Source organism: Dendrobates tinctorius, unplaced genomic scaffold (genome assembly GCF_039654945.1).
Source record: "Dendrobates tinctorius isolate UK_male_01 unplaced genomic scaffold, ASM3965494v1 ptg000103l, whole genome shotgun sequence".
Taxonomy (NCBI): Eukaryota; Metazoa; Chordata; class Amphibia; order Anura; family Dendrobatidae; genus Dendrobates; species Dendrobates tinctorius.
Window position 1 is genome coordinate 47421607 of NW_027361771.1, and position 15982 is coordinate 47437588.

Here is a 15982-nt window from a genome sequence, read left to right on the forward strand (position 1 = left end):
ACATCCCTGAGGACCTGCACATCACTAAAGCTACTCGGATGCTGAACCTTTCAGTTCATGGAATCAATCAGATGCCCTGAGGAATGTCAAAATATGGCAGTATATACCAGGGCTGTGGAGTTGGTAAGCCACAGTTGCGACTCCGACTCCTGGATTTTATCAGGCTCCGACTCCTTCATAAATGGCCAATTCATAACAACAAATTTACTGTTGTAAAATATTAAACATCGTGCTTATTCAGTTTCTCACCATCATATAAGTAATCAGACCACTTAGAGCAAAAACTACATTTATTAGAATACAATTAGAATATAGCAAATAACTTTTATAAACTTTTCTAAACTGTAAATAAATATGCAATAAACACTTTTATGCAGTTAAGAAGAAATCTATAAATTTGTCCTCAGAAAAAGTATTGCCTCTGTCAGATCCTCCTTCATGGATGCCCTCAAATCTGATCTAATTATTTTGAGAGCAGAGAACAACCTCTCTACACTAACTTGTGTTGGTGGCAAAGCAGTAACCACTCGGGCAACATCTCTGACAATGTCAGGATACAGAGGAATCGCTTGTTGCATTGTTATTTTTGATGAACGGTCAAATTTCTCAATTTCTTTTAGTGCACATGAAAAATTCTGCTGAAATGTACTGGCTGTGTTCCTTGATGGGGATGACTCTTCTTCTGTGCGGGAACGCTTTGCACGGTCCTTGTGATCCAAATATTTTTCTAAATTAAATTCTTCATCAGTTGATGATGAGGGTGAAGATGTGGCAGGACGACCAAATTCTTCTTGTTCCTCCTGACGGTTCTGCAACCCTTTCATCCTTACTGCTATTTCAAACAGAGCTTATTTTCCTTTACTTAGCTGTTGATCATCTAGAAGAATCCGATGCATTGGGTCTACATAAACAGCTGCCAAAAGAATGTTATTTTGTAATAGTAGCTCCTCTCTCCGTTTCATTGATGTAGCAATGCCACTTGCAATTAACTCTCCTCTTTGGGACAGGCGAAACATTTTCCTTTAAGAAAATACCTGGAGTTAAGTCCTCTGCTTGTAATTTTTTAGTCACTGTAAATGGGTGCTCTAGCAATTTTTCCAGCTCAGTCATTTGATTCCACTGACTTTCATTTAGCATCAGTTGAGGGTTAGCCATGCCTACAAGAAAGGTTTTCAGTTCAACCAAGCGCTGAATCATTAAGTAAGTACTGCCCCATCGTTTGGCTTGATCAATAATTGCCCCTTTTCCAGCACGTCTCTTCAAAATTGAGTCAACTTTAGGGGTTCTGGCAACAGTAGCCAAATTTCTCACCTTGCCAATCAGTGCAGCAGCATGTCCTTCTTGCAGACTGTCTCTTATAGCCAGCTGTAGCGTATGCACAACACAGCGCATGTGATGAATGAAGGAACATATTGACACAGTTTCAACAAGATCATCTAAACTATCATGTTGCTGTTCATCTGAAGCAACTTCAGTTTGCTCCTCAGTTACAATACTGTGTTCCTCTATTTCAAACATTTCTGTGTCTGTGGACCCAGAATGTTCTTCTAGCTGCTGGTCACCATCATTACTCTCATTCATTAGCTTAATAGTACTTATATTTGAAGCATTGTCAGTTACGACAGAAAGAACTTGCTCTTTTTTAAGTTCATAGTCTTGCAGAACCTTTTCCACCAAGACCTGGAGAAACTCACTGGTGTGATGAGCTTTGGTGTCTTTTACTGCCAATGTCTTGGAAACTATTTCATTTTTGTCACAAACAAATCGGACATTGATGGCAAAATAGTTCACTCAGTGACGTGTGCATGCATCCATTTTAAGAAACAGAAAGCGTCCCTTGAGAGTTTTTTTAAGTTCTTCCTTTTGTTTAAAAGCTTCTTCGATTACTAATTTTCTAATACTCTCTTTCTCCAGAGAAACACCAAGCTTGCGGGCCATTTCCCCATTCAGACACATAAAAGCTGGTCATGAAAATAATGAAATAGGCACACTATCCTTTACAACAAGCTCTATGATCTGTTCTTTAAATGTATCTACTGTCATTGTCACAGTAACTTTGTCACTGACAAAATATCTTGCAACTGATGGCTGCAAAGTTCTCTGCTCCTTTGTTTGGCTGGAAGAGCTGGGCACTGGTTCATTGGTTTGGATGCAGTCTTTCTCATCCACTGCTTTCAGTACTTCTGGATGAAAGCGCTGTAAATGTCTCTTGAGATTAGAAGCTCTGGTAGGAGCATTTTTATCTTTGCCTGAATATGCACTCATCTTGGCTTCACAGCATTTGTTTTCGTCTGGATCATTTGTCATACACTGACAGACATAATGTTTTCTATCTTGAGTGATGGTGAAATGTTCAAATACAGCTGATTTAATGTGATGCTTCTTTGACATTCTCAGGTTTTTAATTCTGCATTCACAATCCAAATGACAATTGTTTTTCTTAAAAACAACTGTACAAAATTATTGCCAGGTCGTACAACTGATATAGTGGTCAGTAATACTGTTATTATTCCTCATGTACTCACAGTTAACTGATGCAAAGTTTGTTGAAAGGATAATACTTCTTACAGTCTTCCTCTTCTGAGTAGCAGGCAGCTGTGAGATGCTTGGAAGATGCACACCTAGTATGATCTAGTCTAGAGGAGGAGCTTTACTACTAAGAATTTGCAACACATTAAATTTCACTTTCAGTTTCATACATTGTAAGTAGGGGGGTTGGGGCAGCATGAGGTTAACCAAGTATAAGATTAGATAAGGGCAGTGGAGAACAGTGACACACAAGAAGTAAGAAATGTCTCTATCTCCAGCAGAACTGCTTATCACTGTTGTTCATAGTTTGATAGAACATATATATTTGAGTAACATTTATAAAATTCATATGAAAGTTCAATTATGAAATAATACATTTTTTTTTAAAGCTGGAGTCGGTACATTTCTACTGACTCCGACTCCAACCAAAACTAACTCCGACTCCACGACTCCGACTCCACAGCCCTGGTATATACACTGTGTGTTCTTTCATGATTTACCGTAGTTGAGCTGTGTGTGTGTGTGTGTGTGTGTGTGTGTGTGTGTGTGTGTGTGTGTGTATATATATCGAGTGTGCATGTACTGTACATTAAGTAGTGTTGTCTAGTAAATGTTAATTAGGAGGAAATGTTTTTCCTATTTTCTGCTATGTAAACCTGGGGTGTGACTTATAGTCCAAAAAATATGGTATTTGTTATGAAAGCTGGAGTCCATTTCTTCTGCCTATTACTCCTACTAAACAGCCCTGGTCTCTACTGTCCCCCTATATGCAGGATGTCTTCCCTGCTCTCTATAAGCAGGCAACAATTACCATCCCTCTATATACAGGACATGTTAGATGACTTTGAATGCTCTCTTTGCATCCTCAAATCGTGTAATATGGGAATATAGGAAAATGATGATACTGCTGCATGGCAATGTGCCAATATTACTATTTATTAATGTTTCCTATATATTAAAATTGGATAGAGGGCAGTAGTTACAAAGTAGCCCCCATTCTGTTGGTGATCCTAAAATTCACACCACCTTCTTCCATTTCATTAAAGGATCTGCCCTGGTCAGTCCTCCTGTACAATACCATGGTACTTTTTCTGACCGATTCATCTGGAATGGACGTAGACGGAAAAGAAATAGCTGAGAGGATCTTAAACCTCACCCTGGAAATCATCTACCTGCTGACTGGAGAGGTGAGAGATCCTAGAACATGACCTTGCCTATCATTATCTGGTGACAACAGTTGGGCCTATGTCAGTTGGAATTACTGTAAAGCGGTGGCATCATGTCACCCTGTCGATAAATATGAATGTATGGCTTGTGCTTGTGGCCGGAGTTTCGATTTTCATTTCACTGTGTATGACTTTTGGCTATCCTAAGATAAAAACATGATGAATATATACCCTGCTATAAGATGGTATAGCAAAAGTGCATATGAATAACATTGGGTACTTGGTAAACACTGTTTTTCATCAAGAGTGTAAAAGCCATCCCACCAACGCCAAAGTGTATCCAGTCAAGACAGTCCTAACCTCTAGTATTAAAGCCTTACCATGCTCATACACATTCCATCTATACCACCTCACACTCCAGTTAATTTCTTTTGATCTTGCTTTAGGTTCTTGCACTCAGTGCACACAAGGGGGTGTGTGTGGCTTCATTTTTTTTTTTAACTAGGCAATTCCCTTCTATAGCTTCCCATTACTGTGTGTCTATAGTTGGGCTCTGGCCATACTCGGCTTTTATTCACATTGAGGTCATTTTGGACACATGGAAATGTTTTAATCCTAGAGATTAGGACTGTCCAAACTGGGTACATCTTGCTACTGGTGGAAACCTTACCCCTTAGATCCCAGTCTTAGCCTCTCATCCAGCCAAGTCATATCTCATCCTCTGTACTGACGAGCGGCAATACCCCAAAACACTGTGTCTACAAATTGGGATTCTGGTTTGGCTTCTATCCGAATTCCTATTTCAAGGCTCGCTAAAGGGTCGATAATCACTTGTAGGATCATGCTTCCAATAGGTGACCCTAGAGTTCAAATCCTCTTCCTCTCTGAAGAGACAATTTGCATATCTTAGGTTTTGTCTCTTTAATGGCCAGAGTGAACATGCTCCTACACATTGCATACATCCCAACTTATACTCTAGTTCTTTTCTTTCAGGTTTGCTTTGAAAGTGTCATGCGCAAAAAAATAGTTTTGGGGAGAAATCATGCTACCAGATTCCAGTTAAGGTGCCAATACTTGGGGTAATGGGGTTAGCATGAAACCTAAGGGCTCATGTACACGACTGCTTATATTGGATGAGTACACGACTGCTTATATTGGATGAGTGCTATCTGTGGTTTTCACAGATGGCACTCTTACCCATATTCTATGGTGCTGTGCACATGTTTGATTTTGATCCGAGTGTTAGCTCAAAATGGTCAATCCAAGTCTATGGGCCGGTGGTAAACATCAGACCGTACTCGAATATCAGCCAAGTGATGTCTGATTTTTCACAGACTGATATAATGGAGAACTCCCCTCCTTTCGCTCCACCTCCGAGAAAAACGGATACCACCCTGAGCTGAATAATTGGACTGGTTTTTTTTTTTTTGTTTTTTTTTTCAAATGGAGAGAAAACTGTCACATGCACCTACCCTAACACTGAATGTACACATCCTCCACAGCAACAATGTACTTGGTGCCCATAGATATCAGCTATGCATCTACATACTGCAAACATGTGTAACCTCATACTCCAATATAAATAATTATATAATATAGATTTTTTTTAATATTATTTATAACAAGGCTTCCATGTGTGTGTCAGGGCCTGTAAGGAGTGTAATGCACTGACTAGTCTAAGTAGATAATGACAGTATAAATATAGTGACGTTCACTCTTCACACATAGGATTACACAGTAGTGAAGAAGACGGCAGGGAACAATGTTACCCCAGGCAGTCAACTTCACATGTCAAGAGGATGGAACGGATCCCAAAGACTCAACTTGGAACCTAAACCTCTTTCACTTATACACGAGAGAAACAACGATGAGAAGATCCTGGACCTCACCAACAAGATCATTGAGTTGCTGACTGAAGAGGTGAGAGCTGCTGGGAATACAGGGACGTTCTATGGTAATGCAAGGGTTCATTAGGGTATTAACCCCTTTCCGACATCCGCCATAGATGAGCGGCGCAAATCGGGAGCAGGTGTATGCAGTTGGCAGGTTATGGCTGTTGCAGACAGGATCTGCCTCTTAACAGCTGCAGGTGGCGTAGTGCTCTGCCTGTGACTGTTAACCTGTTACCTGCTGTTGTCAGTCTCTGACATTGGTATTGACAGCAAGTGGGCATGAGGGCGCATCATTTTATGCACCCATCTGGGGCGACAATGGGTTGTTATGACAGCTGGGTTTATATTCAATACCTCTTAGCCTGTCATCACGGAGCTCCATTGAAACCCAGCCTGTGGTATAGCTGTATATGGAACAATCGATCACACACTCACAGGTTCAATTACCCTACGCGATTTAATAATTAGCCTAAAAAGTAACAAAAAAAAAATCATCTCCCTACATCCCCCCCTCCCCCATTAAAAATATAAAGTCAGTTCCTTCAACAAATAATATATAAAATTAATCCAATAAACGATGTAATACAAGAAAATACTACATTGCGTTTTGTTTTTTTTTTGGTCACCACCACACAGCAAAAGTTACTCTGGGTAATTCTTAATCTCCTAGCCTGATTAGACAACTGCATCGTGTTAGAACTTGGCTGTCAGTAACGGGATTCCATAGATGCGCAGGCAGCAAATGTAATGTCTGCGTGCATGCATTGGATAAAAAGTTTGTTTTTTTTCGGTTAGCTCCTGGTATATCTCAGGAAATTACTTCTTTCATTAATAGTGATACACAGTGTATTTTATATTGCATTTGTTGTGTCAGATGCACTTTGAAATATATTGGGTGTACAACTCGCAAGTTAAAAAAAAAAATAGCAGAGCATCTTTGTAATACCTCGTACTAATAATAAAAATGCCTCCTATTTGGGGGTCCTCTAAACATTTTGTTAATATCCATAAAGGTGACATTTCTCACTTCTCTTTTTTTGGATTGGAAAGAGTTATTAACCCTATTCAAGGAAGCGATAGACAAAAATTACTCAACATGAGGGAGGCTTTTTGGATTCTGAAACTGGATACAAAACACCCTAAAGGCATGAATTTCAGAAATGATCTATTTTATATATATATTGACATGCAATTTTTGTTTCCTTTTTTTTTTTTTTTTTTTTTTTTTGCACCAGTTCATGTTTGATTCAATTATGTGTCGTTAATTTTTGATTGGTTCGTCTTTTCTCTATATTATCAAGAGTGTTGCCATTTGTGCATCCTAGGACTAAGGGCGCTAGTATCGCGCCAGAAAAGCACTTTTTAACCATGGCTTCACATGCCGAATAAACTTTTTTTTTTTTTTTTTTTTTTTCTCATTCGCCTCATTGGGGGACACAGATACTGTGGGGTGTATGCTTCTGCCGCTTAGAGGCTGACACTAAGTGAAAAAAATAGGTTAGCTCCTCCTCCACCGTATACACCCTCGCCCCGATTGCAGGCGGAAATCTGTTTTTTGCTTAGTATCCATTGGAGGCACACGTCTGGCTTTTTTTTCTCCAGACTCTTCTTTTTTTCCATGAAGATTAGACGGGCAACGGATCCTATTGAAAGGGTCCGATTTCTCCAAACCAACAACGGGCGAGCACGTGCGAGTGTTGCCTCCACGTATTCTCTCCCGCGACATGGGACACAGTGCCGGACTTAGCCCTGACCACCCCTAGGTATTGAAACCGTGGGCTGTACAGAGGCACAAGAATAGTCCGTGCGGCCCCCACTGCTCCACCAGTGCGTAGACTGTGGTGCTGCAAGGTGGCGGACAGTCCCTCTCCTCACTCCCTGAAGAGGTTAGATGGAGCTAGGGTGCTTGCACCGTCCTATTTCGAGGCCCCCCCCTCACATACCTGAGCTGGGAAGCTGAAGAGGATCATCATCAGAGGAGGGCTCCGGCGGCAAAAAATCCACAGGGCTGGAGCCCTTAGTCGACAGCAGAGCCTGGGCAGTGGCAGCAGCGGAAGGGCAGTGAATTTGCGCCATTTTCGGCGCCGTGGGAGGTGGGTCCATCACCACCCCCCCGGTCACAGGCATGAGATTAATTGAGACCGCGGCTGCAGCTGGAGCTAGGCCGTGGGCTGGAAGTCCCGCCCCCCCTTGCCGCGCATCACTTCCGGCGGCTCGTGCCTGGGTGGCGGGGAAGAAGTTTAGCCCCCGGCTTCGGATCGCGGCTAGGCTGCAAACCGGAAGTACCGTGCCCTGGAGCGGTTCTTCTGTCGGCGGCACGCGGTTTTATACGCTGCATGCATCTCTTGTCGGGCCGCCTTTCCGCGGGCGCAGAGCAAGAGATTATGCGAAGCCTGCGAGTCCGAAGGAGCCCTCCCCTGCAACCGAGACCAATGTACCAAGCCCCCCGGAGTGGGCCCTATCACTGTCAGTCCATGGCGTCGCTTACGAGGGCAATCGAGTCCCTTCGTGCCCCAGATAGGGGCAGGGACAGTGGCTCGCCTGTCTTGGAGGGGTCCTCCACCTCACAAGAGCCTCCGGCCTGCAGGGGCCGCTCTCACTCCAGGCAGACCCGGGGAAACGAATCCACACGGTGTCGCCCAGTCCTTCCGGTCCCTTGGCATCCGTGAGTTCCGCTTCTCGCTCCCCTTCACCAGTGGTTGATGGCGAACATACCTCAGATTTCGACTCAGATGAACCCCTTGACCTGGATGCTCCAGGGTCTCGTGAGACAGTGGACAGCCTCATCGAAGCCATCAGCCAGACCTTGGGGATTGAGGATGATCCCGCCTCGGCTACACGGCATAAGGTGTCGTTTAAGCGGGTGAAGCGGCCGCATAGAGTTTTTTGCGTTCACCCAGAGTTTGAGGACATAGTGCAGCGACACAGGGAACAGCCGGATAGGCGTTTCTCGGGTCAGCAGGCGCTCTGACAGTGGATCGTCCGGTGTCGCTCTTAGCCTCTAAAACCCTGTTATCCATACCTAGTGGTTCTTCTTGGATCGCCTCATATAGAGCTTGGCTCGCTCGGTATTTGAGGCATCAGGGTCAGCCCTCTCTCCCTCGTTCGCAGCAACATGGGTAGCCAAGGCCATGATTTCGTGGTCAGAGTCATTGAACAAAGTCTTGCAGGAGCAAGACCTATCTGTAGAGATATCGGAGATTGCGAGTCAGATCGCGATGGCCGGGGACTACTTAATGCTTCTTTGGGTGCGGCCAATTGCGCGTCACTTGCTGCTAACGCAATTACTTTTAGAAGAGCTCTATGGTTAAGGACATGGAGGGCCGATTCTACCTCCAAGAAGTCCTTGACTTCCCTGCCTTATCAGTGCGGCCGCCTATTCGGAGAGAAGTTAGATCAACTCATATCCGACTCCACAGGAGGGAAGAGCGGTTTTCTCCCTCAGCAAAAGGTCAAGCTGCTTTTTCGCCACCCGTTTCAGGCACGTTTTCGGGCCTTTCGCAACCCCGGGTGGACCACAGCGGCCAATTCCGCTACTTCAGGCCGTCCCAACCAGGATAGGGAGTGGCAGGTCTCATATAGAGCCAACCCATTGGGGAGAATGCGTAGTCAACAGCCCAGGTCGAGGGGATCCAGATCCCAAAGATCGTCAGCCAAATGACTCGAGGCGTTTGCCAGACGACACCAGCAAGGTAGGCGGCCGCCCACTCTGGTTTCGCCAGGTCTGGCTCAATGTCGCACACGATGCATGGATAAAGGAGTTGGTGGCCTCAGGTTACAAAATAGAATTTCTCAGATACCCTCCAAGACGGCTTTTTTCTTTCCAGTCTTCCCAGGGTGGATACCCAGGCAAGGGCTCTATTAGGAGCCATCGAATCGCTCCAGCGCAGCGGGGTCATAATTCCCGTGCCAGAACACGAAAGAGCTCAGGGCTTCTATTCCAACCGGTTCGCGGTTCCCAAAAAGGACGAGTCTGTCAGACCTGTTTTGGACCTGAAGCTTCTGAACAAATTCATCAGGATCAGACATTTCCGGATGGAGTCTCTGTTCAGTCATATCTGCCATGGAGCAGGGAGAATACTTGGCCTCGATCGACATCCAGGACGCATATCTACATATTCCCATTTCTCCTCCTCATCAAAGGTATCTACGCTTCGCCATCAACGGTCGACATTTCCAGTTCGTAGCGCTACCCATCGTGCTAGCCACGACCCCCAGAGTGTTCACAAAGGTTATGGCAGTCGTCATGGCCATACTGCATTCTCGAGGCATCGTCATCTTGCCTTACTTGGACGACCTCTTGGTCAAGGGCCCTTCAATATGGGCATGCGAGGAAAATGTCAACATCACGCTAGGTACTCTTGCCCGCTTAGGTTGGTTGGTCAGTGCGAAGAAGTCATCCCTGGTGCCAGCTCAGAGGATTTCCTTCTTAGGAATGATCTTCGACACTTGCCGAGGGTTGGTAATTCTCCCTCAGGACAAGGCGCTAGCTCTCCGACAAGGAGTCCGGACACTTCGCCAACCAGTCCACATACCATCCGTTTCGGGATGAGGATTCTAGGGAAAATGGTGGCAGCAATGGAAGCGATACAGTTTGCCCAGTTCCATCTTCGCCCCCTGCAGCACGCCCTCTTGTCAGCCTGGGACAAGAATCCTTTCTCGCTCGATCGGCCGTGCCGACTGTCCTCTCAAGTCGGGCAGTCGCTCGGGTGGTGGATAATCAGTTCCTCCCTGACCCAGGGTAAACCCTTCCCCCAGACCATTGGTTGGTGATGACAACTGACGCCAGTCTCCTCCGCTGGGGAGCGGTGTTTCGCCACCACACGATCCAAGGACGGTGGTCCCCGCAGGAGGCATGCCTCCCGATCAACTTATTGGAGATACGAGCAATCCGGCTGGCTCTGCAACAGTTTCATCACTTTCTAGCAGGCTGCCCCGTCCGGATTCAATCGGACAACGCCACGGCGGTGGCTTACATAAATCATCAAGGGGGCACCCGCAGCAGAGCAACCATGCGCGAGGTGGGGCACATTCTTCATTGGGCCGAAGCAAACCACTCGGTGATTTCGGCAGTCCACATCCCGGGCGTGGAAAACTGGGCGGCAGACTTCTTCAGCCGGCCGGGTCTTGCGTCTGAAGAGTGGTCACTACACCCCGAGGTCTACCAGCAGATTTGCCAACTGTGGGGGACTCCGGATGTGGACTTGATGGCTTCCAGAGTGAACGCCAAGGTGCCCACATATGTCGCTCGGGCCAGGGACCCGCAGGCAATTGCTGTGGATGCGTTGGTTCTGCCGTGGAACCAGTTTCGCCTCCCATATCTATTTCCCCCGCTGCCATTACTCCCGACAGTCATCAGAAAGATCAAGACAAGGGGTTCCGACGATTTTGCTGGCCCCAGACTGGCCCCGTTGAGCGTGGTACGCAGATCTAATTCAGCTGCTCTCCGACGTTCCTTGGCGACTGCCAGAGCGCCCAGATCTACTTTGTCAAGGGCCGATTTGCCACCCGAACTCAGGGGCCCTGTGTTTGACAGCATGGCCGTTGAATCTTGGATTCTAAACCAGGCGGGGTATGGGCACGAGGTGGTCGCTACAATGGTTAGCGCCCGGAAGCCTGCCTCGGCACGTATTTATCATCACACCTGGAAGGTGTTCTTTGCTTGGTGTCGGGGCCGTGGTTGTTCTCCACTGAGATTCTCGATCCCCCAACATCTTGGCCTTTCTCCAGTCTGGCCTAGACTCAGGGTTAGCTCCCTCAGGAGACAAATATCGGCTTTGTCCGTCCTGTTCCAGTGCAGAATTGCTACCAATTTGCAGGTGAAGACTTTCATCCAGGGAGTCTCCCACTTGGTACCTCCCTATAAGGCGCTTATGGACACCTGGGACCGTAACCTGGTCCTAAGTGTTCTGCAGGAACCTCCATTTGAACCACTACAGGTTGTCTCTTTGCGGTACCTTTCCTGGAAAGTGGTGTTCCTAATGGCCATAACTTCCATCAGGCGGGTCTCGGAGCTGGCAGCCCTATCCTCCCGAGCCCCGTTTCTCACTTTCCAGAAGGATAAGGTGGTGCTCAGACCAGCCCCTCCTTTTCTGCTGAAGGTAGTTTCCTCATTTCACATGAATGAGGATGTTGTCTTGCCTTCATTTTGTCCAGCACCGATGCACCGTGTGGAAAAGGTTCTTCACACGTTAGACCTGATAAGAGCCCTCAGGAGGTATGTGTTGAGGATGGCACCCTTTCGTCAGACGGATACGCTGTTCGTGCTTCCCGAAGGGCGCAGGAAGAGACTCGCTGCCTCAAAATCGACCATAGCCAGATGGATTTGTTTGACTATTCAGGAGTCCTACCACATTAGAGGCGTGCCGATTCCAGCAGGGATTAGAGCGCATTCTACTCGGGCAGTGGGCGCCTCTTGGGCGCTTCGGCACCAGGCTTCGATGGAACAGGTTTGCAAGGCAGCAACCTGGTCCAGCCTCCACACATTTGCCAAACATGATATCCATACTCGGGCCTCAGCGGATGCGAGCCTGGTTAGAAGGATTCTCCAAGCAGCGGTGGCGCACCTTTAAACAAGCATGTAGCTTGGATCGGTGAGTCAATCTCCCACCCAGGGACTGATTTAGGACGTCCCACGGTACCTGTGTCCCCCAATAAGGCAAAGGAGAAACAGGGATTTTTGTGATAAACTCACCGTAAAATCCTTTTCTCCAAGACGCTCATTGGGGGACACAGCACCCACCCTATTAGCCAAGTTGGCTCTTGTTTGTTAATACGCATTTTTTGATATTAGGGTGGTTTTATTCTGGACATGTTGTACCTGTATTACGGCTGATTTTGTTCTCCTCCTACTGATTTGGCACCAAACTAATTTTCTGCCCGCAATCGGGGCGAGGGTGTATACGGCGGAGGAGAAGCTAACCTCTTTTTTTTTTTTTTTTTTCACTTGGTGTCAGCCTCCAAGCGGCAGAAGCATACACCCCACAGGATCTGTGTCCCCCAATGAGCGTCTCGGAGAAAAGGATTTTAAAGTGAGTTTATCACAAAAATCCCTGTTTTACCTACGGGTCGGTAGATTATATAATGCCAAAAAGGGAACATTTGGACATCCAGGCATACGAGCATTCTTTATAAGGCTTCTGCTCTTCAACTTTATTTGTTGACATAATTACATAGGATGAAGATTTAACAAGTGTCAAAGTTGAGGTAATATCAGAAGAAGAAGATGAGACTTGTGCAAGCAGCACTCTGCAGTGCAAGGAGGAGGAAATTCCTATAGATATCAGTCCAGGTAGGTAAAAGTCTAAGTTTATGTTCTTCTTTACACCTCCTGTACACATAACAGGTTTAACCCCTTAAGGATCAGGGGTATTTTGCATTTTTGCATTTCCATTTTTTGCTCCCCTTCTTCCCACGGCCATAACTTTTTTTTATTTTTCAGTCAATATATGGCCATGTGAGGGCTTGCTTTTTGCGGGACGAGTTGTACTTTTGAATGGCACCATTGATGTTACCATATCATGTACTGGAAAACAGGAAAAAAAAATTCCAAATGCGGTGAAATTGCAAAAAAAGTGCAATTTCTTAATTGTTTTTTGGATTTTTTTTGTTTTTTACCATGTTCACTAAATCCTAAAACTGACCTGCCATTATGATTCTCCAGGTCATTACGCTTTCATAGACACCAAACATGTATAGGTTCTTTTTTTATGTAAGTGATGAAAAAATTCAAAAGTTTGTTAAAAAAAAAAAAGTTGCAGTTTTCCGAGACCCATAGCGCCTCCATTTTTTGGGATCTGGAACCGGGTAAGGGCTTATCTTTTGCGTGCTGATCTGATGATTTTATTGATACCATTTTGGTGTGTGTACGAACTTTTGATCGCCCGTTATTACATATTGCAATGTTGCAGCGACCAAAAAAAGTAATACTGGCCTTTCGATTTAAATTTTTATTTTTCTTGCTATGCCATTTACCAATTTGGATTAATTCTTTTTATATTTTGATCGATCTGGCGATTCTGAATGCGGCAATACGTAATATGCGGGTTTTTTTGTTTTTTTTTATTATTTTGAATGGGACGAAAGAGTGCTGTTTGGAAAATTTTTATCTTTTAATATTTTTAAAAACTTTTTTTTTTTTTTTTTTTACATTTTACTTGCTTGAATAGTCCCCATGGGAGACTAGAAGCTGCGATCATGTGATTGCTTTTGCTACATAAAGCAGGGCTGCAGCCCTGCTCTATGAAGCAGAAATGCTCACCTTCTGTGAGCGCCGACCGCTGAGCGGCGCTCGTAGCTATCCAGCTATGGCAACCACAGGGGTCTCCTGCTGACCTCGGGTTGTTATGGCCACCTGCGGTCATGTGACACGGGCACCGATGGGAGGAGATAATGACGCACTTCCTGGGTGTGCATGTTAAATGCTTCTGTCAGAGATTGACGGCGGCATTTAACATGTTTAAAGCCGCGGGTGAATCGCTATTCCACCCACGGCTGTTCCGGGCACAGGTCATCTGATCAGATCCGCTATCATGCTGGAAAAGGTGCGGGCTCATCGCCGGAACCCGCACCAAACAGGTGGAGGCGTCCAGTGACGGACTATGACTGTCATTGGATGTTAAGGTGTTAAAGGGCTTGTCTCCTCAATATATTTAACCCATGTTTAGACTGACTATCTCCGCGGTCAGCTTAAGTTAGCTGACGGACACTGACAGCTCTCATCCTAGAACTGAATACAGATTGTAAATCCAGGAGCAGCACATAATTCTCCCTGATGTTTTGCTGCAGTGGAGGTGACGTCTCTCTTAGGCCGGTTTCACACGTCAGTATTTCCTGTACGTGTGGTGACAGTTTTCACACATACTGCAAATTGCCTCTTCAGAGAGGCTGGAATGTCACTCTCCACAAGGAGAAACCTTAGCCCTTAGACCTCAGTCCAGAGCCTCTCACCTAGCCAAATCACATCTCATACTTTGCACTGACGAGAGTCAATAGCCCGAAACACAGTGTCTGCAAATTGAGATTCTGATTTGGCTTTTATCCTAAGTCTTATTATAAGACTCGTTTAAGGGTTGATTGTGACTTGTTGGATCGCTACTACCAACAGGTGGTGCTATAGAGTTCAAGTCCTTTTTCTCTCTGAAGAGGCAGTCTGCATATTAAATTTCCCAGAGGAGCATTGCACGGCGAATAAGCCTCCTTACCTTGACAAGTCTGAGCTGGCATGTCACTCTCCACAAGGAGAAACCTTACCCCTTAGACCTCACATACTGGAGACACTGACACACGTAGACCCATTCAAATGAATGGTTCTATGCACATGTCCGCGTGTTTTCACAGACCGTGTGTCCGTGTGCAAAACACGCAGACATATCTGTTTTCACCCGAACACACGAGAGCCGTAAAACATGCCGCACACGGATAACAATGCACACTGTCCTCCATGTACACAGACGGCCGCCTGGGAAGTAGCGCTACTGTAAGCTGCTGTTCTCCGGCGGCAGGTGCTGATCGCGGCTGTCATCCATTCTCCCCTGCTCTGCCGGCGAGCAGGGAAGAATGAATGAATGAATGAATGAATGAAAAAAAATGACCTGCTGTGACCTCTGGAACTTTGGAGAATGCTGGTGATGAGGTCATGGAAGTTCAAGCTCTGACACAGTATTCTCATCACTTGCATTCTCTCACAGGTCACAGCAGGTCAGCTTTTCATTCATTCATTCTCCTCTGCTCGCGCTGATCGCGGCAGAGTAGGAGAGAATGGATGACAGCCAGCTTCAGCACCAGCCTCCGGGGGACAGCAGCTTACAGTAGCACTATTTCCCCGGCGGCTGTCTGTGTGGTCCTGATCCAGGACATGGGAGGCACACGTGTGCCGCACGTGGTACACATATGGACACTGATTTTTCCGGTACCGGTTTTTCCAGTACCGGAAATATCAGGACGTGTGAAACCGGCCTCAGAACATTGCCTAGCCTACAAATGACTGCATCCTTCACACTGGTCTTGATAAGGAGGTGTGCTGGAGTCAGACGCTCCTGATTCATGAATTGGGAGCACCGACAAATGGTGAGCACCGACAAATGGTATGCATCTCTATGTGCATCTCGCTTTAAATCGTACCCCAGTCCCTGTGAAGATGATTTATTTTCCAGAGAAACAATCTCATTATTAGAGCTGTACAAAGATGCAGTGGTTCAGAATCCCCACCTTTTGTATTCTTTCCACCATCTTTAATAAAAATGCCTTCTTTCTTTTTCTGTTGTGTTTACATGAAAATGGGAAAACGTTTTAAGTGGTTTATTCGATACAAAATTTAAATGAAAAAAAAAAATACCCCTTAAATTTAAGAGCAGTTTCGGGCATCACTCAGACACCTTTCATCACATTAACCTG

General features: G+C 45.7%; 1 protein-coding gene across 1 annotated transcript in view; it reads left to right on the forward strand.

The window, feature by feature from the left end:
- Positions 1–15982, forward strand: part of LOC141100164 (uncharacterized) — a 137352-nt gene that overhangs the window by 105070 nt on the left and 16300 nt on the right. The window contains exons 11-13 of the mRNA XM_073588440.1: positions 3576–3716; positions 5424–5615; positions 12764–12878. Coding sequence (XP_073444541.1) covers positions 3576–3716; positions 5424–5615; positions 12764–12878 — 448 coding nt within the window. The remainder of the gene's footprint in view (positions 1–3575; positions 3717–5423; positions 5616–12763; positions 12879–15982) is intronic.